The sequence below is a fragment of the Lampetra fluviatilis genome, chromosome 41 (genome assembly GCF_964198595.1).
Source record: "Lampetra fluviatilis chromosome 41, kcLamFluv1.1, whole genome shotgun sequence".
NCBI classification, from domain to species: domain Eukaryota; kingdom Metazoa; phylum Chordata; class Hyperoartia; order Petromyzontiformes; family Petromyzontidae; genus Lampetra; species Lampetra fluviatilis.
In genome coordinates this window covers 10,670,262-10,695,316 of record NC_136315.1, presented here as the reverse complement: position 1 = coordinate 10,695,316, position 25,055 = coordinate 10,670,262, and the positions used below count along the sequence as shown (strand labels likewise).

Genomic DNA, 25,055 nt, shown 5'->3' with positions numbered 1-25,055 from the left:
AAGTAGTTGTACTTACGTGACCATTCTTAATATAGAATTTCGATTATTTACATTCTAAATAAATCGGGCATGTCTTGCACCCCTATTTAGGGCATCTCGCACCCTCAGAGAGTGCGTGCACCTCCGGTTAAGAATCACTGGTTTAGAATATTTGACCACTATAAATTTCCACGTTATAAGCCAGTTCGTTGAGCTATCATTTGTGGCCAAGCCGCTTCTGATAAAAAGAGTAATAGCTGAGTGGTGCCTTACCTGGTAGTAGTTGCCACGGTTGCTGTCTGTTGTTCCTTGCTCGCTCGTCTAAGTACTCATTGGTGCTGCTCAGTTGCTCCGTTGCTCGCTTGCTCTGCACCCGTAGTACCCTCCTGCCAGTCCCACGAGTGCTGTTCCTTCACCCGGTGACCCACAGAGCCTCCCCCGGCCTTCGCTCAAACACACATATATATGGGTGTCAACACATATATATGTCAGACATCCATGAAGACGTGAGCGAAAGTGAAACGAGACTCCTCCCTTGCCTTCTTAGTGAGAGAGAGAACCTGGCTCAGGATCAGGAATTGCGACGGTGGGTTTTGTTTTGTTTTTTTATTTGTGGTGTCACACAGCTGACGGCCAGTCGCGCCCCGCCGCCCCGCAACCGCCGCAAGCCGAGCCGTGGCACGATGCAAAAACGTAGCCCTCTCCCGCCGCCGCCCCGCGGCACGGCTCCAGGGACCCCGGTGAGGCATCGGCCGCTCTTAACGCTGGCGGCAGGCGACCAACGGCGTTAGAGAAATCGTGCGCCGTTGCCGGAGAAGTAGAGAGGGGGGAGGGGCGTCCCGCGTCGCGACGGAAGTGTAGTCATCGGCGTGACAGATTTCGGCGTACACCCCAATCGGGGACCTGGGTGTTGGCTCGCAGATAAGCACTCATTAAGGGGAAATGTGGCCGTGTCTGCATTGCAGCTTAGGGTACTGTGTCGCATGCTTTCGGCAGGCAAGAGATTGAGATGTGTTTGTCATAAAGCAGATCTAGTGTTTTCCACATTGTAGTGGTTATAATGAGTCATACGTTTGTGGCCATTGATAAGCTGATTGTGCTGTTAGGCCTTAATAAAGTAACTTGCCGCTCAAATGACCACGGGCCGATTCTCATCTCCTCTTTACAGTCCTGACCCTCAGAATTCCACATTCGTATGACATGAACAAGTATGTCTACAGGACGAGCACTTTTTTCCTTCCCACAAAGTGTTACTTCATTGACCCCGGAGAGGTGAAGGGCTGAGTCGACCAAAAAGGCCAAAGTTAAATTCCAGGCCCTTTGGAATCTGGTTTTGAAATCTGTTCATTTATTCAGAGTCTAGAATTCATAAAAGGTTCAAGTGGAATTTCCCATCATTGTTACGTGTATCTGGCAGGCACATGGGGAGCAGTAGTGGAGCGGTTAACACGCTGCACTACGAACAAAGCGACCAGAGTTTGATTTCTGCTCACGGCCAACCCCAGTGACGATTATCTGAACCGGTTCTAGGCCTCTCCTGAGTCGACTCGGCCTCAAATGAGTACCTGGTACGGTTTGTAAAACATCACCACTGGGGAGGCAAAGGCAGCCGGGCGTGGTGCTGGTCACCCACTCCCTTGTGTGCTGTGCCGGCCTTCATAGGTCCTCGCTAACAGCACTTGCCCCAACAGTCTGTTAAGGCTTTTCCAGGGGATCTTTGTCTTTGTTTTGCACCGCAGCCTCCTACTGGCTGGAGTTGCATTGATTCCTGCCGCACATCCACTGCTTCCCCACCTCCGTGCATCAATGGTCTAACCGGACAAGCGACCGACGAGACGTGTTATGAAACTCCCTGTACTGCTATTGAGTCTCCTCGTTAATGTAGATCAACCGATGTAATTCTACATTGAGGCGGTTGCGCCAGATTATTGCGTCAGGAATAGCGGAGTGGGGAATCGTTGCGGCGATGCCTCCTTTGTGTTTGTGAATCGGCCATCGAGTCGTTATGTATTCCATGGTCTGTTTTGGGTGACCACAGTCGCATGCACCAAGTAACTGCATCTGCTGCTGTCATGGATTGTGCAGATGCAATTTAGGGGTTGTGGCCATAAGCTTTGTATAAAATCAAAGCGTCGATTCTTTCACGAGGTGTTTGTTTGTGACTTGTTGTGAACTCCCTTTGGCTTTCCAAGTATCACGAGGGTTGAAGTTGCTCTTGAAATAGCAGGAACATTATAAAAATAGGCTTCCTTTCAGGTTGATGTTTCTCTATCACACCTGGCAGAATTGTTGAGATTGCCGCTGTTTTTAGAGGAATGTTTTCTTTAGTACGCATCTCTGACGTTCTTGTGGCTCAACGCGCAACCTTAACTGTGCACCTCCCATTCTTGGGAGCTGTGCAGTTGGGGCAAAGCAGTTGCGTGAGCAGAGCGATCAAAACTCGCGCATCTCTGCATTGAGCTCCCCTGCTCAGCGATTGTCGCAGCCGGCGGTCGGAAACGTGTGGCAAAAGCGGCGTGTTGTGCCAGTGGCGTGTTGTACCAGCGGCGTGTTGCGCACAACTGCGTTGGAAGCAATCGGCTCTTTACTAGAAAGTTAAATGATGTTACAAGCAGCGCGTGTGCTCTGAGCGAGCTGTAAGTGAACGGCACCGGCCGTATTAACACAGCCAGGCGGCAGTAGTGGCTACGCACGTGGCCTGCGATCCAGCACTTTGGAGGCAGCGAGGGTTGGTGGGTCACCGTACAAGCGTTGTGAATCTCCCTTGCCGTGTGCGTCGAGGAGGTGCATGTATGCTGGCTCGCCAGGAGAAGGCGGTACGGCAAAATGCGGACGAATATCATCTGTCCCACCTGTTTGGGATAGAGATTTGCCCCCTCGTACACATGGGTTTTCTCCGGGTACTCTCTTCCTCCCACACGTATAAATCACTCAGTTTAAAATGTCTTAATATATACGCGCATCTCCGTGTGTCGCGGATTATGCCGCACCGTGTATTGCAGTTTCATAAATGCCGCCGCTCGATAAAAACTAAATCATTTTTATTATCAAGTCCATGAAAATGCTTCCTTTCGTTCACACTCAGGCATGGTGGGGTTGGGAACTGCTCTCGTTATGGATGGGTTTAAGCAATACAACGGCACCTACATCGGTGCTACAATGGTAAATGAATTGTGCAAGAATCCGTTTTAAAATGACAAAATAATTCATATTCAGGTGAGTAAGTGAGTAGGTAGGTGATGAAGCAGAAAATGGAACCAGTTTAATTTCCCCCAAAATAACAACAACGTTTTGCTTCCCGTCATTCAATGCAATGTCTTGACCGCCGATTTCCAGAAGCGTTTTGTTGAAGCAGGGAAACCCGTGGCTGGTTTTTGTTCACGGGGGGGGGGGGGGGCATCTCATCAGCAGGGCGCCGCCTCACCTAACACTGCCATTGGATTGTGCTGGCGATAGGGCCGGGGGCTCTCAACGATGGCCACGGTGGCCGCGTGGACAGCGGCCGGCGCGACCGGATGCTGGGTTCCACGTCTCACTGCCCCCCACAACCCCTTTCCGCACTCCTGGCGTAGTGGAAGGAGGAAAACAACAACGAGGTGGTGCCCATGGAGCAAGAGCTGTCATCGGCATCTCCCCAACGGGGCCTCGGGGGACCCTCGCAGACGGCCGTGGGCGGCACCGCGCGCAGGACCGACGTTCCGCTGCTGGACCTGGCCGGCATCGCGCCAGACACTGAGTGGGGAGGTACGTACGCCGGCGTGTTTTATTTGTGCGCTGGGCGCGGTGGGCGCACAAGGAACTCCCGACACACTGCTTAGCCCGCGGGCTTCGGCCCGCATGAGACAGTAAAGCTCACAAGCAGGCTGCTGAGCTGCTCGCGAGGGTTTTGATTGTGGTCCTCCTCGCATGTGCCCGTGTCTCCCACTGCTCACGTTCCCTCCCACACGCACACATCCCGACGTATTAAAAGCGTCACCTGTCTGTCCGTCCGTCTGTCACACACCTAGAGGCGCGTTCACCAATGACTAATGCTGATTGGCAGAATCATAATCTTTATTTAGACTGGAGGAATCCAATGAGCCATGAAGCTCTTTTTCACATGTCCAGTATGGGCTGGTTGGCAAGCATGGATAATGATCTCTGTACGATCTACGATGCGTTCAGGCACCAAACCCCACGTCTACATGCGTGTGCCTTCCCCCCTGTCGCCTTGTGCCGGCAGAGCCGGTGCGGTTGTTCCGGGATTGGCGTTCGGAGTCGAGCGAGCCGCACCTTTCCCCCCGGCCCGGCCGCCTCATCCGCCGCCTCCTGGCGGACGAAGCGGACCCGCTGCTGTCGCCACGCTGCTCCAGCTTCAGCCACTCGCAGCGCTACCACACGGACCCCGAGGCGCCGCCGTCGCCACCCAACTTGCCCAGCTTCATGAGGTGAGGGGTGGGGTGGGTCGCCAGGACATATGTAGTTCTGTATGTACGTTCAATTTCGCACCGTACTAAACACAAAAAGCAGTTAGAAAGAAATTAGTTTTCAGTTGCTTCCTAACATCGGAAAGAAGAGCGTTCTAGATGGCCGCAAAAGCGCAGATGGGACGTGTAAGGAATACTCTTTCCAGTTTATGTGGAGCGACAGATCTAGGGAGGCGATGGTAAAGCCCAGGGGTCACCTGCGGCTCTTGTGGGCAGGCATTTAATAAAAAAAATATTATTTACATTTTGAACACATTTTAACGTAAAGATAATTGATTAAATATGGCAAGGAATGGGTCACTATGAAATGTATTGGTGACAATATCGGAAGGGTGCGGCGTGTGCGCAGTGCAGGCGCCCAACCACACGCCACGGGACGGCAGGCTCCTGCCCCGGTGGCCTGCGGTGTGGGTCTTGGGAGTGACCCACCGAGCCATGGTCCGCTGAGAGATACGGTTCGCCAAGACATTGACAGACAAAGATTTGGGTAGATAAGAGCTCTGTAGACTAGATCAAAGAGATTTGTGAGATGAAAGGGAGGTAAACAAAAGGGAGGTGAGACCAGGCGACAAGGTGCAGGTTAGCGGTCACGTGTACGGACATTGTAACATCACGACGACACATGACGCGGTACGTGTCAGTGCTGGCCGTGACACGCCCAGTCCTGTCACACGGCGTGGCCTGGTGATACATGTGCCTACCTGGGCCGCAAAGAGTTCTCGGGTGACGAGGGGTGTGGCCTTTTCCTCCTCGGCAGGCCCAGGTCATCGTCGCTGGGCTCCCGCGAGGAGGAGCACGACAAGGAGGAGGTGACATCATCGCAGCTTTCGAAGCGAATCCAGAGCCTGAAGAAGAAGATCCGGCGCTTCGAGGAACGCTTTCAGGAGGAGCACCGCTACCGGGTGGGGCCCGCTCCTCTCCCCCCGCACCTCTCCCCGCGCCTCTTCCCGTACCTCTCCCCCCGCACCTCTCCCCCCGCACCTCTCCCCACGCCTCTCCCTGTGCTTCTCCCCGTGTCTCTCGCCACGCCACACAACTCTGCGATATAGGCAGGGCCGCCCAGAGGCTCCCCAGAGGTCCAGAGTAGAACACATCATGGGGCTTCTTTGCTCAATTCTGACAAATACCGGACCATTGCGAGGACCTGTTTTGTGTTAGGCCTCGGGCAAAGAACTACATTTCCCCCCGCCCCCTCCGAGCGGTCCTGGTGATGGGCGACAGAAACTGAGCTGGCACGGCTGACATCCTGGTTTCGACTCCTTGGTTCAGCCACCGGTAGTTAAACCGGGTTCTCAAATTAAGCGAGTGGCTGGTGTAAGCCCCGTCATCAATGGACTGCACGAATAAAACACCCGTCATTATGTTTGGGTTTTGAGTTAATTTGGCAAACGTTTAGATAATTAAAAAAGTTTAGTTTTCTTTAGAAATCTACACGGCCTTGTAAACTAATGCACGTGCAAGAGGCTGACGTGCCTCGCGAGGAGCCCTCGTTCAGTGAAGCAGGGAATGTTAGCGAGGGGCCCCTCCCGTTGTGATCGCGTTGTGCTGCGGGTTGTTTGGCGTGACGAACAACATGCGGCACAACCCATGCATGCAGCGGAGGGCTACGCAGCACAGCTATGAAACCTACACAGTGATATTCGCGAATACTAGAAGAGGTGGCGGTGATGATGATTGACAACACCCCCTTGGTCTTGTGTGTGATGCAGCCGAGTCACAGTGATAAAGTCACCAACCCGGAAGTTCTCAAGTGGATGAACGACCTTGCTCGCTCGCGCAAGCAGCTCAGAGGTGATGTCTCCACTCGCCGCGTCACCGCCTGCAGATTTATCCTTTGCTTAGAGTCAAGCTGAGTGCAAGTCATGCTTAGTATGAGTTACACTGTGTGTGAGTCATACCGGGTGAATCACTCTACCTTCGCCACACTCCTGTGACAAATGATGCTGCCACAGTGGTGGTGTAATGGTCGGCACAGCGGACTTGCAATACAGAGGTCGCCGGTTCAATTCCATCGATCGACAGGCCGCGTGCGGTGGGATAAAGTGTGGGAACTCCCACTTCTGGCCGGTGTGGAAGAGTTGGCCATAAACTTCCCTCTTAAAGAGAAGTTTATCTAGAGCTCCCTAATGCAGATGACTTTCTTACCAGCAGTGCTGTGAGCCAGCGGTTGCAGGGCTGTGCCTTGTTAATAGCAAGGGTGTGCCTGTCGTGCGTGTTTTGCGTGGGCCCCAGCTGGAATGCGAATGGGCGGTGTGTACTGTGGGGAGTGGAGTGTCAACACCGGCGAGGAGATGACAGAGGCTTTGGGATCGTGGTTTCTCCTGCAGTACTGCGCACACACACACACAGAGGTCACCGCAGTCAGCTTAGAATCCCAGATGTGAAGATTACACCTATTGCAGCAGTGAGATGAACAAGAGCGATCGCGTTCACCTCAGTTAACTCTCATGAGCACATTAAGTGCACAGACATGCATGGGGGATTTACATGTTTGGCTAGAATACGATGACTCATCGCTCAATACGATGAGTCATCGCTCATCGTATCGAGCAATAGAGACGAGGAAGTGGCTCGGGCAGCACGAGCCACAGGAAGGGACAATGGCCGGTTGTCGAGACTATTGGTGGAGCAAAAGATGCAAGGAGGCAACACGGATGCGGTTACACCCTCCCCCCGTGGAGATGGAGCTCGTTCGCAGGAGCTAGATTTGGATCCTTGCATCGCGAAACCGACTTGGGGATGACTTCGTCCAGCAGTGGATAGATCATGGCCGACGATGGTGACGGCTAACCAACGTAAACCTGCATGTGTTGCTTTGTAAACACAGAGCTCAGGCTAAAGCAGTCGCAGGAGGAGACGGTGAGTGGCAGGGATGCCCTAACGCGACAGCGCAGCAACACCCTTCCGCGGAGCTTCGGCTCCAGCCGGCCCTGCGAGCTGAGCCTCCTCCCGGAGTTCCCTACGGTGGAGCTGCCCTCGTCAGAGGTCCCCTCGACGGAGGCGCCCTCGGCAGAGGCGGACACGCGGGAGGGGACGGTGCGGGAGGACGGCTCCCCCGCCGGATCCCCCAAAGCCTCACGGCGAGGCACGGAGCAGCCCAAGCTTGCCCACAGGCCCACGGTGGAGAAGCCTAAGGCGGAGAGGCCCACGGTGGAGCAGACGATGGAGGCGATCGAGCTCCGTCTGAAGGAGAAGAGGCAGCAAGCGGCACGACCGGACAGTCCCAAGGTTAGCGGCTGGCCCCGAATACATGGCTTGCACTGCGACACAGAGTGCGTGTGTGTGTGTGTGTGCGTTACGCAGTGTGGGGGCTAGTGTTCGACTCTACCTGAGGCAGTGTGCAAAAATCTGCACTTGGGAGTCAAAGGCGGCCGGGCGTGGTGTTGGCCACCCACTCCCTCGTGTAACGTTCAGACCTTCATAGGTGCTAGCTAACAGTGCTTGCCCCAACGGTCTGTTGGAACCTATACGTTGGATCTTTATCTTTGGGGGCTAATGCTGATGGTGAGCGCCTATTAAGGCTGGCTTAAAAGGTGATGGAGTGGTGTGGCCATCGGTATGCATACCTGGCTGCCTTAGGGCATTTCCACTAATTAGTAAAAACCTCAGTCAAAATATCAAAATCATCCCAGCAATGCCTATTGGGGGGGGGGGGTCATACTGAAGGCCTTCATTCATCTGTATTTTCACAATATGTGGCTTTATCTATTGGACATGTTTGGCAGTATCAAAATTATGAAAAAAAATATTATGCTGGCAAAAGGTCCCATAGATCTGAGTGCTCACCGCGAGCTATTAATGCTTTGATATTTGCATCGCCATTGTACTGTTCACCTTTTGCCATTCTCTGGTCTAACACCGGTGAAACAAGGCTATAATAAAGTCTATCTCTAGTGTAGGCCAATTAGTTTCAAATATATTCTTGGAGTATGTTTGTTTCCATATTTTACCACAAGCGTGTGTGGTTAATGCAGACTTGATGTTTTGCAAAAGGTGTGTTATTGCCAGAAAGGATAAACCCTCTTCTTTTTTCATCATATCTGGCTTTATTACAGACACATTCAGAGCTTTGACGCACACATGATACTGCTTCTGCGATCACTATGCGAGCGCAGTGCACCCACTGCCACCGCAACCCCAGAGCAGATGCGCGCTGCGCAGCGGGCAGCCGTGCCCGTCGATCCAGCTGACGGCTCGCTCAGGCCCAGTGTGGCTCTCCCCCTTGGGGCCGGGAGGACGTTCCGTAGCGACACGCGCTTTGCGTGTTGCCTCTCGCAGGAGATGACGAGGGAGCAGATCGCAGCCGAGAAGGTGGCCATCCAGAAGAGCCTGCTGTACTTCGAGAGCATTCACGGCCGACCGGTAACTACCTCCTCCCGCCTTTTGTCCACACCCAGCTTGCTCGCCTCACGCCCGCCGGGTCCACGCAAAGGCAATGGGGCATTACGTTGGCGAGCTGTTATCTTCCTTGCCGGATATACAAGAAATTTCGATTTAAAGCTTTCGTGACTGCAGGGATTCATCTTCTTGGTTATTTCGGTAAAGTCACGTAGAAGGGAAAAAATAAAATAATAAAAATAAAACATAATAAAATCATTCTCACGGGGTATACAAGAAGTTGTGGGTTCTATCAGGATCCTGACGCCTGCTGTATATTTTGGAGTTTGCATGTCTCTCCTCGTGGTCGCATGTATTTTTCTCCGGGTCCTCTAGTTTTTCCCTCCACATATGAAAACATGCAATAAATGTCCACGTGATTAGCCACTTCATTGAGCTATAATTTGTGGCCAGGTCGCATCTGAAAAAGGGTTAAATAGCTCAATGGGCCTTACCTGGTTGATTAAAAAATACTAACATTTTCATCGTTCATAGTTTAATGAGACTCAAGCGGCGGTAAACCAAAGATGCGATTCAGAGGCGCTCCGCAATTTTCATTGCCAAGTTGATTGCAACCCCGTTGGAGTTTCTTCACCAGCAACTACCTTCGCGTTCATCCAGCAGAGGATGCTTATGCTGCTGTGAGTGGAATTGTTGATTTCCCCTCAGCGTCTTGGTGATGCGGTGGCGTTTAGATGCCACGTTCAGTAAAGCGGTGATGCGGCTCTCCACCTGTTCATAAACTCCTCTGCTGAGTGTGAATTGGTGTAGGCTTAATCCCCAAAGAAGGCAGGAGGCATTCCATCCCATCCCCCCATGTTGTTGCTTACTATTTGGAGAGCACAACTTGACTCAAACTTGCCTGGCCAGTCCACTTGCCCGCCCAATAAATTACCTTAAGATTATACCCACACACACGCATGATAGTCCATTGACAGAACCATTCCAATAATCACCTCAGGTGTGCTCGCAGGCCAGGCCATCGCGTGACCTTGCGGGTTTGTTATTTGGTGTGCTGTGGAGTAGCACGTATTTTGTCTGCCTGCCTCTGTGCGCGTGCGCCACTCCAGACGACGCGCCTGGAGAAGCACAAGGTGAAGCCACTGTACGACCGCTACCGCTCCGTCAAGACGCTGCTGGTGCGAGCGCGCGCCATCCCCATCATCGTAAGCGCTCCACCGCTCGCCCCCACCTCCTCGGTTTGCCGCGTTCTCTCCGCACCACGTCCCGGCCGGCTGTACCTATTGGCGGTGAACCTAACGAGCCAACAAACGAACGAACCGTGCGTCACAGGAGGAGGAGGAGGGCACGGATGAGGAGGACGACGGCAAGGCAGTTCGCGCGACGCGCCCGGCCCCGGCGCAGGAGCCGCCGGCGCCGGCGGCACCCACGGCGGTGGCTCCAGTGACGTCGGCGACGCCACCGCCGTTTGCGCCACGCCGCCTTCTGCCGGAGGACGAGGAGCAGGACACGGACGGCTTCGTTTCCCCGCTGGAGGAGAGCTGCGGCAGCAGCTGCAAGCTGGCGCGCGTGCGGCCCGACCCATCGCTCTCCACACTGCACGCCGCCTCGCGGTACGAGCCGCGCACACGCAGCAGGGGAACGCTCGTTTGCGTGCCGCATGTGGGGGGCGGTCGTGCTGCTGTATCTGTGCGCGTGTGGAGAGCGGTAGTGCAGGGGGTTAGCACGCTGCGCTACGAATCCGGCGACCAGAGTTCGATTTCCGCTCATGGTCAACACCGGTGACAATTATATGAACCGGTCGTGGGCCTCCTCTCGTTCGACTCAGCCTCAAATGAGTACCTGGCACAATGTATAAACACAGCCACTCTGTAGACAGGTTGCTGAGCATGATGCCGGCCACCCGCCCCCTCGTGTGCCGTGCCGGCCTTCATAGGCGCTCCTCGCTAACGGTCTGTTGAGGCTATATACGAGGGGGATCTTTGTATTTTTTGTGTGCGCAGGGAGGAGTTGATGGAGCACCTCCGCACCACGCGCTCGGACAAGCGCCGCCTGCGCAAGCTGCTGCGCGACTTTGAGGACTCGTTCTACCGGCACACCGGCCGGTACGGGCAGCAGGCCTCGCCGCAGGCCCCACTCAAGTCCAAGTATGTCCCTGCACGCGGCCGTGCTCGGGCAAATGCCCTCATCTGGTGGACATTCCACATTCCTATGTCGGGAGATCCTTTACGGTAAAGTAAAAGGAAGTATGTATGTATGTTGAACTTCTTTCGCACCGTACTTAGCCAAATCCACTAATCGAAGGTGCGAGGGAAGGACAACAAATGAAATACAAATAGCAGTTTTAAAGAAATGAGTTATCAATCTACATTATTTAAAAGTGCAAAGCTCCAGTGGCTTCATAATATCGGAAGGAGGAGTGTTCCAGGCGGCCGCAGAAACGCATCTGAAACCGCACGATGCAGTGACCATCATTGTTCGATGGCTATATCCAAAATCCGCTGCTGCGGGGATGGCCGGATGACAAGTTGCTTGCAGTGGACGCCAGATGCAATTTGTGGATACTGACAGTGCGTTGCTCATTACTACCGGAAACAGAGATGGTCTGGCTTGGATGGTGCCGGCCCCACCGTCTTTCGTGCATCATGCAGCCTTAATAGACGCTCGCTGACAGCACAGCAACCAAGGCTCTCGATCAAAGCCCCCAGTTTATGCTCCCTTTCCCCCTCGTGGGAGGTCACAGTTAGTGATAGAGATGCACCTCCACAAGCGATATGTTGGGAAATGTTTATTTTCCGTCCGATTGTTGGAGACGACGCGGGAATGCGTCCGTCGACAACGGGACGAATCGCCACACATCTCTGTCAGCCGCTTGAGGACGGCGTGAGCGGCGCAGGCGCGGCATTCACCGGGGTGGGTTGGAACTGAACGCTTGCGGTGCCGCGGTTCCCACGCTGCGTGCAGGAACGTGGCAAAGGAGGACCGCTCGACGCTCGCGGAGCAGTACACCGAGTACAAGCACGCCAAGGCGAAGCTGCGCCTGCTCGAGGCTCTCATCGGCAAGCAGGGCACGAGCGCTGTCACCGTCTAACCACGCTTCGGCCGTGACGAGGGCGGTCCCGCCAACTCGCCTGGCCGGCGACAACCACCTAGCAGCGGTGGCGGGAGCGGCAATGGCGCACTCCTCTCCAGGAGCCGTCGTGCGTCGAGTTGTGTTCTTACCATCGACCACGCAGTGTCTGTATGCGCGTGTGGGCGCGTATCCGAGTTCTACCCACCTCTCAGCCAACGACAGCAACACCACGCAAACAACGCATGCGCTCGAGTCAATCGTTACCATCTCCTCCTAACTTTCCCCTAACTGGTTACCACCAGAAAGAGCCGCTAATAAAATCCTCTGCGGTAGGCTCGGTCTTTTCGCCCGTCGTTCTCCGTCTTGTGCCTCCACACTCCCTCACTCTTGTGTACAATAGGGAGTGACTTTCATCACAGGTCGGGCTGACCGGCATTTTCTCCTGCCCGGTTCACATTCCTTTACGTTTTCCGGCCCTTCCTCTCCCTGCACCCCAAAACCCCTATCCCGTGTGAACCACGCACGGCGGGTGAGAGTTTTAACCGTCGAGAGAAAACGTTCATGGTCGACAATGCAAATTCATCCATCGGATCTCCACCCAGATTTTTGGGTGGATTTCTTGTTTTAAGAAAATACATAAATTATAAAAAAACAACACCAAGTGTTGAAGCCAAGTCACTTGACCTAATGAAGTTGCACGCCGTGACGCCACTGGTGAACACCAGTGGCAGGGCAGTGCATGACCCGCAGTCTGCTGCTGCTGCTGCTGCCACTAACACGAAGTGCGTCCTGGTAATTGCAGGGGGGAGAGGAGGCGGCGTCACGTGGGTCGCTCGGAGACGGAGCCCGCGTCGTGTTTGGTTTCCATGGCCGTGAAGCGTTTCACACGGCGTGGTGCGGCAGTCCCTTCCTCCTTCACTCGCTCTTCTCCCCAGAGTGTCCGCTGCTCCCCCCCCCCCCTGCAAACCCCATCCGTAGCTGAAACTTTACTTGTTATACAAGTTTTCTTTGGATTTCTTTAATCTCGTATTCTACAGCCGCGAGCCTCAGCGGAACTGGACGCCGTCAATCGGAATCCTCCCCGTTTTACAGAACACCCGCCCCACGGCCAACACCACGACCGCCACCACCGGTGCCGCCGCCCCATCACACCACCACCATCATCACCGCCACCATCGCCGTCATCAACACCGTCGCCGTCGTCGTCTCGTCCCGCTAGGGAGGGAGGCGCCGGCGATGCGTCCGGAGCGGTGCCGCCCGGCGCACTTGCCAAGCAGCATACGCTTTTACGTAGTCCGTCGTGCCCAGTTGGTGAGCACGCTTTGTATCGTGGGGCAGCGTCGTGGCCGTAAGCGGCCCGATCCTAACGCGTCGCTTTCTGTCGATGGACACGCGTGAAAACTGCTGGCGAATCATAGCAGTTACGAGTCGGTCACCGGCTTTTGAAGGAAAAGAAAGTGATTGTTATTGATTCCATGTTAAGATTAACTTAAGCTATCCTGAACATTGTGAAGAAACTGATTAAAACTATGATTATTAATGTTATGCTAAAATAGTTTTGACATGATTAACACTAGCTGGCAAACATTGCTTTCAACACACAGTAGAACTATAAATAAGAAATTAAATTTTTAGGGTGGTAGTTATTGTAAACGTTTTTTAAAAACGTTTGTTGGGCACTTTGACAATTCATTTATATCGACAAAAAGCGGAAACTTTTTTTTTCCCGTTGATGAAATGGAGCAAAATCGACTCAATACTGACTCGGCCTGCATCGGACCGTAACGAGATTAGAGCCTTGTCTGGCCTTGCGAGCGAAACTAAATTGATGGCGTTAGAGGCCATGATTTGGAGCTCGGGCTGAGCATTAGTGCCCGAGTAGAGCCCCTCCCCCCCCCCCCGCGTTTGTGCTGACCCCGCGTGTAGCCGTATCGCGTGTGTGCGTGTTAGCCGTGATTTGTGCCGTGTGTGCCCCTCGAGTGTCGCTGGCCGTCAGTGTTAGAGGAGCGCAGTGCGCCGCTGTCGGTGCGAACTCGGCGTCGGGGAGGCGGATGCTCGCGCAGTGGGTCCCCACCTCACCGCACGCCGCCCCCCCTCACCACCCAGAGCTGCGATGACGTGAGAGTAAAGTTCAACAAAATTGAGCCCCCACAGATTCTGTTCTGAACATGCGATCGTAACTAAAGCTGTTCCGAAACAAAAGCAGATGACTTGAGTTCGTTCTGCTAACCGGGCCATCAAGAGGTCAGCAGGTGCACCTTGGTGACAGAGAGTTAGATGGCCTTCCTTCTGCGAGACACGGATTTGTTTGTGTCTCTCGCGAGCTCAGTCTGCACTGGAACGAGCCTGGTCAGAACTATTTCCCGAGTTTGAACGCAGCTTCAGAGGGCTGTGCGGTGACCCCAGTAACTGGGGCGAACGCCTCTCCCGGCGTCTCTCTGCCCTGGGTCTAGACGCTTCGCGTACGGCTGTGGTCCCAACCATCCCCGTGGAAATGCGGGGGTAGCTCGTGAGTGTCGTGGAAACGCGGGTTAACCAGCACCACGTCCCTTCGACGTCACCTATTCGCCCCTTGCCTACGAGTTCACCTCCCATCGTGCGTCGATGGGATAATTTGGAAAAAAACAACACAAACCTGTCTAGACTTTGGCATGAAGCGACGTTCTATTTTTTTAAGCAAGGTGGCATCTCATCGACGCCCCCCCCACCCACGAGGTCACACCCCGTGCCCTCCAGTGTGCAGCGGCAGAAGTACCAGCAGCGTGGCCGTAGCGGTGGTGGTGTTGCGCAAGACGTCGCGGCGAGTGCGCGAGGCTCTTGCAGCGGCATCCGACCTCTGCTCTCGCTCTCCCGTCTCCCTCCACCCGTCCATCCCGAGCTCGCTCCCAGAACAACGCGGTTTCGATGGACGATGACGAGCGCTCAGGGGGGAGGCCGTGGTCGCGCGCGCGCTCGGACGGCCTGCGACCTCGAACCCCTCCTCCCCTCCGCCGCGCGCCGCGTGACGGCCCCAGCCGCGGACCTGGGTTCTCGGTAGCCGCCTCACCTGGCGAGGCGGTTTCGCCAAGCTCGACAATTTCACTATTTATTGAAACGGGAGTGTGGGTTTTGTGTGCACGTGCGCTACGCTCCGAACCCGGCCACCCGAGTTCGATTCCTGCTCTCGGCCACCACCAGTGACGATTATCTGAACCGGCCATGGGCCTCCCCTAGGGAGACAAAGGCGGCCGGGCGTGGTGCTGGCCACCCAATCCGCCATGTGCCGTGCCGGCCTTCAGAGGTGCTCGCTAACAGCACTTGCCCCGACAGTCTGTGTTGGCTATGGGGGGGGGGGATCTTTGTTTTCCTTCGTTAGCGAGAAAACGGTCACCGAGTGGAGCGCGTGCTGTTAGGGTTTTGCTCGCAAGGCAAATTCAACGCCGTGAACCGGTTAAGTCGAGCCGCGAGACAGCGGCACAGCGAGGGAGCCACGCCCGTACGCCCGGGACGCGTCTGCGCATTGGGCCAAACGCGGGCTGCCCGAGCCGACTGAAACCGGCGCGCTTGGCGTTGGCGCCGACGCTCGCTTTGCGCCGCACTGGAGGAGCGCCCCTCGCCCACCGCATGCAGCCACACGTGGCCTCCCTCGCGACTCCCCCCCCCTTAACATCCCCCATGGAGCCACCTCTCCCCCACCACGCACGGGGCTGATGCCCTCGGCTCAAACAGCCGAGCAACTTGTTGGTTCTCTTACCCGCTTGCGTAACGATGATAATAATACTACTCATCGTAACAGCAGGTGGGAGAGAAGATGCCGTCTCTGTCCATTGCTCGGCGCTGAGAATCCAGGTTCCTGCTGCTGCCGCTGGCGTCGTCTGCCGTGCGCGCCGCGCATGCCGTTTACGAGCTCTGCGGAGCTCTCGTCGTCCTGAATGTTTCCCCTCCCGAGTATTATTACTATCGTCATCATCATCGATCGCTTGTTGTTATTGTCATTGCTGTTCTATTTTTTCTAAAATATATATACAATGTGTTGATACTGACTTATTGTGACAAAGTTAAGGTTGTTTTCGTAATGTATTCTCTTTTTTTATTTTCCTTCCCCCAAAGAATAACGAATAAACCCCCACCCCGGTCACTGTTTGGCAATGAGTGTGAGCAGCTGATGATGTGTGGGCGCTGATGATGAGTGTGGTTGCTCGGTGCCATCCCCAGCGTGACTGCAGCTGACATGAGCCACGTTGGAGCATTGGTGCTCATCTCTTGTTTACAACATTTAAAGCCAGTGGTCGAAATTCCACGTTCCTATGTCCGTGAGAAGGGGGGGGGGGGAGTTGATCCATCAGACACCCACTGTTTATTTCCGTACAGTGGCACTCATTTTATCGACCCCGGAGGAAGGGATGATGGGCTGTGTCAATCCCCCGAACCAGGATTTGAACTCACGACCTCCCCAATAGCGAGGAGCCGCTCGCTGCCCCGCCGGGTCACCGACTCGGGCAGGTTGTGACCACGACTCGCACACCAAGTGTGGCTCCTGCACTTTTAACTCGTCTAGATTGAAAACTCATTTATTTATTACGTCTTTTAGTGTTTAGTTTGTTCTTCCCCTCGCACCTCCGATTAGGATGATTGGCTGCGTACGGTGAGAAAGAAGTTCAACATACAGCCAACAAATAGCATGTACACAGCCTGTACACAGCATGCACATAGCCTGTGTACAGCCAACACAGCCGAGTTTGTTCTTCCCCCGCACCTCCGATTAGCAAGGTTGACTACGTATGGTGCGAAAGAAGTTCTACATACATACCCGGGCATTGAACGGCCAGTGGAGAAATCGTGCGGCGATGGCTTTGTGGGTTGGATATTCACTTTTCTGGTTGAATACGGGCTGCTGGAAAACGGATAATTAAATTATTGGTGACTCCCAACTTTTTTTGGCAATATCCACTGCTGGATGAAAACCTCCCCCCACGCGCGCACACACGTTTATGAGTTGTGGTGGGGAAATCCAGAGGACACGCACGCACATTGCAACACGTACCCTTGTTGGTGAACAGGTGAACAGAACAGCTCTACTCCGTTTTGGGGTTTCCCAAACTCCAGTCCTCGCGACCAACCCACTACGCTCCGTCTCCGCGATTACCAATCCCCCTTCCATTCAAATTAACTCATTCCGCGCTGCACACGCCTGATGATTGTTAAAAGCGGTCACACGTGACGCGCTCAGCAATGAATGCTGTTTGCGTAACGTGGAACACTTGGACACACGCGCACGCAGATCCTGATTCAAATTGGGCTCTTCACGCGTACGTCGTCACGTGGGATCGTGTTTTAACGATCATTGGAGGAGTAAGTTAGTCAACGCGGAGAGATGTGAAAAAATATTCAAACTATTTTACTTTGCCAGGTAAGGCCCACTGAGCTGTGTAGCTCTCTTTTCAGAAGCGACCTGGCCACAAATGATAGCTCAAGGAAGTGGCTCATCACATGGAAAACCCGGAGGACCCAGAGAAAACTCCACGCGACCACATAGTTTGTATATGCTGCTTAGAGGCGTTGTATGGAGTAGCCACACGCAGATCGGTTATTACATCTGACCACAACATCACATGGACCAAACCCGGCCCATGGAGGCTCTAAAGCTCTACCAGTAAAGAACACGTGACTAGATACATAACGGCACGCCACAGCCATTGTGCAGTCACCGCTGGATGAGTGAAGTCGTTCAATTGTTTGACCATACTTGTCCACAATGCTTCGTGCAGGTTGGTGCAGCGGGGGATGGGGGGGTATGCAGGGGCGGTAGATATGTAATGCGAGCGTAAACGGCCTCGCGGATATGACGTAACAGGGGGGAGGAGTTGGGTCACGTGGGGGGAGAGGAGAGCGTTTAAGGGCAGGAACCGGAAGGGCTGGAGGAGAGTGGGAATAAAGACAGGAGGAGGCCACGCAGGGCAGGAGGTGGAAAGTGGCGTGATCGCCACAGGTCGGGACTCGGCACCGTTGGCCAGCGGTGTCTGGGCACGGAGGAGGCGGAGAGCCAGCAGCGGGGCTGCATAGAGAGCAGCCGTGGGGCTGCAGGTCGGGGACAGAGAGACTGAGGGAAGAGCCAGCAGCGGGGCTGCATAGTGAGCCAGCAGCAAGTCTGCAGGAGCGACGGCAGCAGTGGGGCTGCCGAGCGGGAGACGGAGGAGACTGAGCGAGACGCCGTGCGGGCAAAGTTGTACGAACCACAATAAAGGACAACGGAGACAGACCCAGTGAAAGAGTCCTTTATTACAGATATATAATTCGCCGCTGATGTTAGCCGTGTGGCTGGGAATCGCACTCCGGTGGCGGGCTTCAAGCTCAACGCACGCACCACCGACACTCGATTATGATGCGGAACAGCGAATATCGGCGTAACTCCACCACAATGTATCCAGGTCGAAACAAACGCGCGTGTTTATCCCATCAGCCTGGCGGTCCTGCACAGCGATGCCAATTGGCGGCAAGCGGTATTTGTTAAGTATTTGTTAAGTATTCGTTAAGCGAGCAAACTTGGGGGGGGGGGGGGGGGCGCGTGGGTCTGTCTGGCTGCCTATCTGCAGCGCGACATTCCAGTCGTTCGAGGGGTTACGTGGACCTCTGGGGGGTACGTGAGGTGATTTATAGATGCGTGAAATTATATCATGCATGGGAGTCATTGGTGAATAATCATGTAGGAAGCTGCCAATATAAAACAACTACGAAAAAATCTAAATCCACATGGTAACCTAGAAAGATAAATTAACTTTCTAAACTCGTCGATCGTGAACAATGCGGGTTTCCAAGAGTAACAAGCGAGCGAGAACAAATTACCTCACGCTTGCAGAGCGTCCGTTGGTTTTGTTTTATTCCCTTGTAGTTAGCCAGTTAGGAAACCTCACGATTTTTTTAAATTAAATATTGACATTCATATATGTATTTCTTAAAACCGTGTTGGGTCAGGCAGGGGGGTACTCGGTTGAAACAAAATTCAACAAGGGGGGTAACAGTAGCAATCAATAATTATTGAGAACCACTGGTGTAGTCCATCCTTGCGCGTGATGGCAGAAGCAAAACGCTGAGTAGCTAAATGCGAATGTTGATGTCTGCTGGCCAATACGAGACGCCTTCAGGAGAGAGTTCGTGTCGTTTCACTGTTCCTCTTCCATTGAAGGAGACTACAGTGGTTTACCGCATGGTACAGATGTAGTGACATAGCGCTGACTGTTGGACAGCAGCAGCAACTGCAGGTGGACACTTGGCACACACGCCGCTGAGTAAATACATGGTGTGTGTGCCGACAGGGCTTAGGAACTGGGGCAAGGGTCACAGTAGACCTTATCGGGAGGCCCCTGGAACCCTATTGTGGTTTGAGAAGGGAGGCGTGGCGAGGGCGGAGCCAAGCCGTGCCGAGGGGAATAAAAGCAGCGGAGAGCAAGAGCTCTGGGCTGCCGGTTCTGGGGTTGGACTCAACTCATCTCGTCGTCGCCCTCGTCGCTGCCGACTTCGCCCGATCATTGTGCGGCCGGGCAATAGTTGGCTGTCCCGGTCGACGCCGTCGGAGCAACGCGGACAGGGTCGTGTCTGGGACAGGTCGGCGGCAGCGGGGTCGTGTGTGTGAGAGAGAGGGGGCCCGAGTGGAGGCGTGAGCTCGGCAACAACAATTAAAGGGCAGATCAGTGCCTCCGTCGACCATCTCGCCTCCGGCTGACTGTGTGTGCGACGCGCTCCACCCGCACGCACAGACGACACTACGCATAGCTTGGATTATATGGCCATAGTTGCACTACCGTGGCTTTTGCATGTCACAAGGCCTCCGCGGGTCTCTCTGTGGCTCACTGTATCTCTATAGGTCTCTGTATCTCTGTGAATGTTTATGTGTGTCTTTGGATCTCTATAACTATGTCATATTATTGCGTATGGGAGCGGCAATATGTTCAGGAACTAGATTTCCAATGTCGAGGTCTGCTCGACACGACGACATGGCTTCAGGGCTTCAGGAGAGATAGTTCGTGTCGTTTTGCCGTTCCTCTTCCGTTGAGGGAGCGCAGACTACAGTGGCTCACCGTACGGTAAGCGCTCGCTTAACGCGTGTTCACACAACGCGTTTTCGCTATAACGCGGTTCTTCCATTGGGTAACATGGAACGCACTTGTTATATCGCAGAACGCGTCCGTTATAATGCAGAACGCACGCCTTATAATGCGGTTTATGAGCGGTCAATGACGAGCTACTTTTTTGAGTTGTGCAGCTGAGCAGTCGATAAATTCCACGGAATGATACAGTAAGCGCAGTGTACCCCCATCTCAGCCCTTTGTCTCGCCATGGGATGGCTGCAGACTGAATTTTTTTTTATACAAATGTGATTCCGTAATAGTAATTCCTCGCTTAAGGTGATCACTTAACAGGAACGCATCTACCGCGTTAAGCGAGGGATTACTGTTCAGCATGGTCCATGGGTTCGGGTTGCATGAACCACAATAGCGCGACGTCACCGCCACCTTGTGGGCACCTGGCAATGTTGCCAAGGGAGCGGAGAAACCAAGAACTCTTAAACATCGCCAACCCAAGCTTCGTGTTTATTAATATTTTGCAATATTTTTCTCCATGTTGCACGAAGCGTCTACTTTTCAAAGTTTGCAATCCTTGCACTTATTTGCGAACGTAGTTATTTTCGATAAACTGATAGAAATTCCATATTCCTATGGCAGGAGCTAGTTTTTGCCAAGGGTCAATCACTTTTTGGCTTTTTACCGCCTAACTTTTCTCCAACCCTAGGACGCACAGACGAAACACCTCACGTGGCGCGGATAGCCGATTGTTCATCTGATTCAGGGCCACGTTACATCGTGCGCACAGGTTCTCTATGCTAATTTTAATCAGCTGCTGTGTACGTCACGTAGAACGTGTTTAGCAATCATCAGGTACACGCGCAGCATGTAAGGACGTCATCGTTTGCGTTTTTTATCACTCAACAGGTGGTGTCCGCATCACGAGTCGAGAACCATTGGCGGAATCCTGACTCTAATACAGCAGTAGGTTATAGCTTTTTACCTTGAATTCCACCGATCCCGTGATTTCCACCGATCCCATGATTTCGATTGATCCAATAGCGCAGTGCGCTAACCACCACACCACCGCGCTGCAGTGGCGATTGCACGCCTATAGTCCAAGCACTGTGGAGATCGCGCACAAATGGCTGCGTGAATCTCCTTTTCCATTGGCGTCGATGAGGTGCCGTACCGTGGCTTGCAGGATAATAGGGTACAGCAAACTGTGAGCTAAAGATCGATGTTAATATCAACATCATCATCGCCAGGGGTGCCCACAGCAGCTGTGGGACACTCGTGTGAAATCCGTGCAGCTGAGCGCAGCTGCCCCCTCGCTTCGCGACCAATGTAGTAACTCTTGTGGGCTTACGCAGCCAACGTTAGGATTCACAGCTGATTTTTTTGGTCAGATCTCTTAAGAAGTAAACATGTCCGCGTCGTACTCCCTCCTCTCCCCGACGCGGCCAATTGGTCAGTTTATCACGTGGACGAAGACGCCAACGTATCGCTGCTTTGGCAGCGCCACCGGTAATGTTGTGGGAGAGCAATCCACACACATTTTAACGATTGGAAAGTCCGCCGTTTGGCTGGTAGTTACAACTAGCATCATCAGGCAGCTTCCAGAATTGTGGGTGTGGCCTCCAGTCTTGGGCCTTAATAGACTGGCGCGTTTGTCCACATGATAACCTTATTTTTTAAAATAAAACCAGACACAACTTGTACAACCATGGCGTTACGGGCCGGTTTTCTCTAAAAAACCTCAAGTGGCATAGTCACTTCATGGGCTCCACGTGCTTAGTTGGGAGGCTTCGTTCATCCTTGCGCGTGAATATAGCAGCAGCAGCAAAATGGCCAGGAGCTTGATTCTATTGTCGAGATCTGCTGCTCGCCACGACGAGAGGGCTTCAGGGGAGAGAGTTCGTGCACTGTAAAAAATAATTCCGTAAATTTACAGTAACGTTTCTGGCAAAAAGTTGCCAGTGAGTTTTACCGTAATTATACGGAAGATTAAATCCCAGTTTTTTACAGAAATATGTACATAAATTTACAGTAGTTACTGTATTTTCACATAATACCATCCGTGTTTTTTGACAGTAATTTCTCCGTAAAAACAGTTGTTTTCAGTAAAAAAAACCAATATATCCCATGACTAAAAAAATGGGATCTGTAAATTAACAGTAACTTTTCTGGCAGAAAGTTGCCAGTAAAATGTTCTATAATTTTATCGATTTTTTTTATTGTGTTATCTTACTGTAAATTTCTATATTTTTAAAGACACTCCATATTAAAAAATGTCTATTATAAACAACAAATCAAACCCAAATTAGATTTCGTTTAAATGGAAATATGCTTCACCCTATACACGGGCAGTTTGTCTGCTGCTCTCCACCATTACCTCTTCCTGGCAAGAAACTAAACAAAGAAAAAACTGCTTTTGTGGTGTGAAAGACTTTATTGTCTTTTCTTTTTAATTTGTAAATCTACATACATTGGCTTATGAAAATAGTCAGTACATGCATTTGAACATGTTTTAAAATATGGAATTGTGAAAGTATTATACCCTATTTTATAAAACGATCTTAAAAAATAAAACAATAAAAAACGTTTCTGCATTAGCCTTTAACAGATAAACTTTGTATATTAAGGAAATGTACAATCATCTGGAACAGACATGAGAAGAAGAAAAAAGCAAATAACTTCCAAGAGTTTTTACAGCTTCCAAGCTGCAGTACCAGCACCAGTATCAAACACTGCAGCAAGTACTGGAAGAAACTCGTTTAATTCTTGATATTTATTCTTGATAGTCATTTCAAAAGTTTGAAGAGTTTTCGTGTATCTGTTTTTGCATTCAGCAACTTGCTTTTAACACTTTTCAAATAAAAAGATAGGAGTCCCAACTCAAAAGGAATGAGGCAGTGTTTCCTTTGCATTAGTGGTTAAAAGTTCATCAGTGTATGGAGATTGTAATACACTGGGTAGAATAAACTTTTAGAGTACTTTTATATATTTGTCTTTTATCAGTTTACATTGTGTCTGTAATACAGTATGTGTATGTTTGTGTACAATATGGCTGCCATGCCATGTCAGATCTTCAGTTTAATTATATTTTTAACAGTTTGAAGATCTGACATGGTATGGCAGCCATATTGTACACAAACATACACCTACGGTATGATAAACACAATGTAAACTGAAAAATAAGAATGAAAATAATCTTAAATGCTGTTGAGATGTCTTCAAAAGTGTTTTCAGATACTTCAAAGCTTCCATGGGGTTTCAAAGTCTCTCAGATCCGAAAGGAGTCTCAGGATTCGGGGGTGTGTGTTGTAGCTTTTCTTTCCACGTTTCTGCTCCTTTTTTGATCCTCTTTCTGGATTAATTCCAACAAGGCATCTAGAATATAAAAGGATAAATTTTAGGAGAGAAAAGCAAAAAAGCTAAATCAGAAACAAGCTTATTTTCTGGTCAGTATTGAACCAAATAAACTAAGAACCAATCAACAACTTAATTAATAATGTTGGAACCTACTGCATATGTAAATGAGTATCTGTCTAGTCATTCAATACTTCATAGTTATCAGTATATCATATGTCAGTGTATGACAATTTAAAAAAAGAGCAACAATCTGTCAATAATTGCATGGGTCTATTCTGACAAGAGCTTCATCAAAAATACAAAACGTCAAGTATTAATTAGCCCTCTAAAACATCTAATTACAAACTGTTTGGTTCTTTCTGTCAAGTTACGGAGGTAGAAAAATAAAGCAAAAAAATATTATTTTTTGTTTAATTTTATTTAATTTTTCTATCTACGTGACTTGACCGAAAGAACCAAAGAGTATGGATTCCTGCAGTCACGAAAGCTTCAAATCTAGATCTAATTGCACGTGGAATAAGTTTGCAGGTACTCGCTATTACATTATTTCTGAACCTAAATAGACATATAGTAATAAAAAAACTAATTATAATTTGGATAAAACGTTTATAAAGGAAGTGTTCTGCATGATGGTATTTTTACTTCGTCTTATAACTTTAAATATTCATACAAAATGGCAAAATAGGTGCATCGTCCTCACAGCACATACTAATGATCAGAATTGCAGAATCCAGTCCTGTTATTGACAGCCGATGCAGAAATCACCCACCAAAAATAATGAATTGGGTTACACTAGCGTAGTAAGTTCGAGGAGACGAGGTCGGAGTTGAGGCACACTCTGTTTATTAACTCAGTGACAGGCACAATCATTGAAGGGGTATCGGCCCCTTCACCCGTACTATGGGGAACCCACCCTAGTACTAAGCCCTCTGTCCTGTTCCCCAGTCCTCCTCTAGTGGGCTACGGGAGGCTGACTGATCTGGCCCTGGCAAGCACAGGTCTCGGCACCAGCTAAGCCGGCCTTGCCCTGACAAGGGCAGAGGTCCTGGAGCTCTTGGTCCGCGCCGCTGGCTTACCCAGCTCGGCCCTGACAAGGGCAGCGAGACAGGGGAGTCCCAGGGCCTAATCTCCGAGTCTTCGATCTTCACTGGTTAGCTTCGTGTCGAACCGGCCTCGAGCTCTCTGGCTCCCCGCCTTTTATAGGGATCCCCTCAGAGGGCCGGGGGCGTGGGGGATAACGGATGCGGACGTCGGTGTGACCACCCGTGTGTGTGAGTGCAGACACCCCTGTGTTTCTCGTCCGCCGTTTCTCCCGTAATAACCCCTACATCACCCCCCCCCCTGTACAGCTCGCAGCCGTCCCGGCTGCAACAATCCCTCAACCCCCAAGAATAAAGATTAACCCAAGTCAACACGCGTGTGCCTCGTAACCGTAATAATAACAAGAACAAGTGTAACAACAACAACAACCGACGGTCCCCTATACGTACCCACTTCCCCAAAATGCAACATATATACCGAACGTGGTTCCCCATCCCCATGCACACAACAGGAAAAAAAACAGGTGACTGAGCCCACCAGCAGCGGAACGCGCGCGGAAAGCACTTTACAATAACCGGCACGTCCTGGCGCGTGTCCGTGCAGTGGGCCCGTCACAAAGGCCCGACCCGGTAGGGTCGGCGGCAGGTGGTGAATGTACAGGTGCGCGGCGCACCGGCATCCTGGACGAGCCAGCGTCGACCTCCTCTGAGGAGGCTGGTGGCAGAGAGGGCATCAGTCCTCGGA

At 51.9% G+C, this 25,055-nt stretch overlaps 1 protein-coding gene across 1 annotated transcript in view; it reads left to right on the top strand.

Moving 5' to 3' along the window:
- The window catches only part of LOC144946547 (protein FAM13A-like), a 63,769-nt gene extending 47,791 nt beyond the window's left edge, over positions 1-15,978 (top strand). Inside the window, 11 exon segments of the mRNA XM_078875546.1 lie at positions 606-719; positions 3,552-3,723; positions 4,202-4,406; positions 5,203-5,347; positions 6,155-6,236; positions 7,273-7,673; positions 8,724-8,807; positions 9,893-9,988; positions 10,116-10,396; positions 10,787-10,888; positions 11,748-15,978. Coding sequence (XP_078731672.1) covers positions 606-719; positions 3,552-3,723; positions 4,202-4,406; positions 5,203-5,347; positions 6,155-6,236; positions 7,273-7,673; positions 8,724-8,807; positions 9,893-9,988; positions 10,116-10,396; positions 10,787-10,888; positions 11,748-11,874 — 1,809 coding nt within the window. The 3' untranslated portion in view covers positions 11,875-15,978.
- Positions 15,979-25,055: the final 9,077 nt, after the last annotated feature.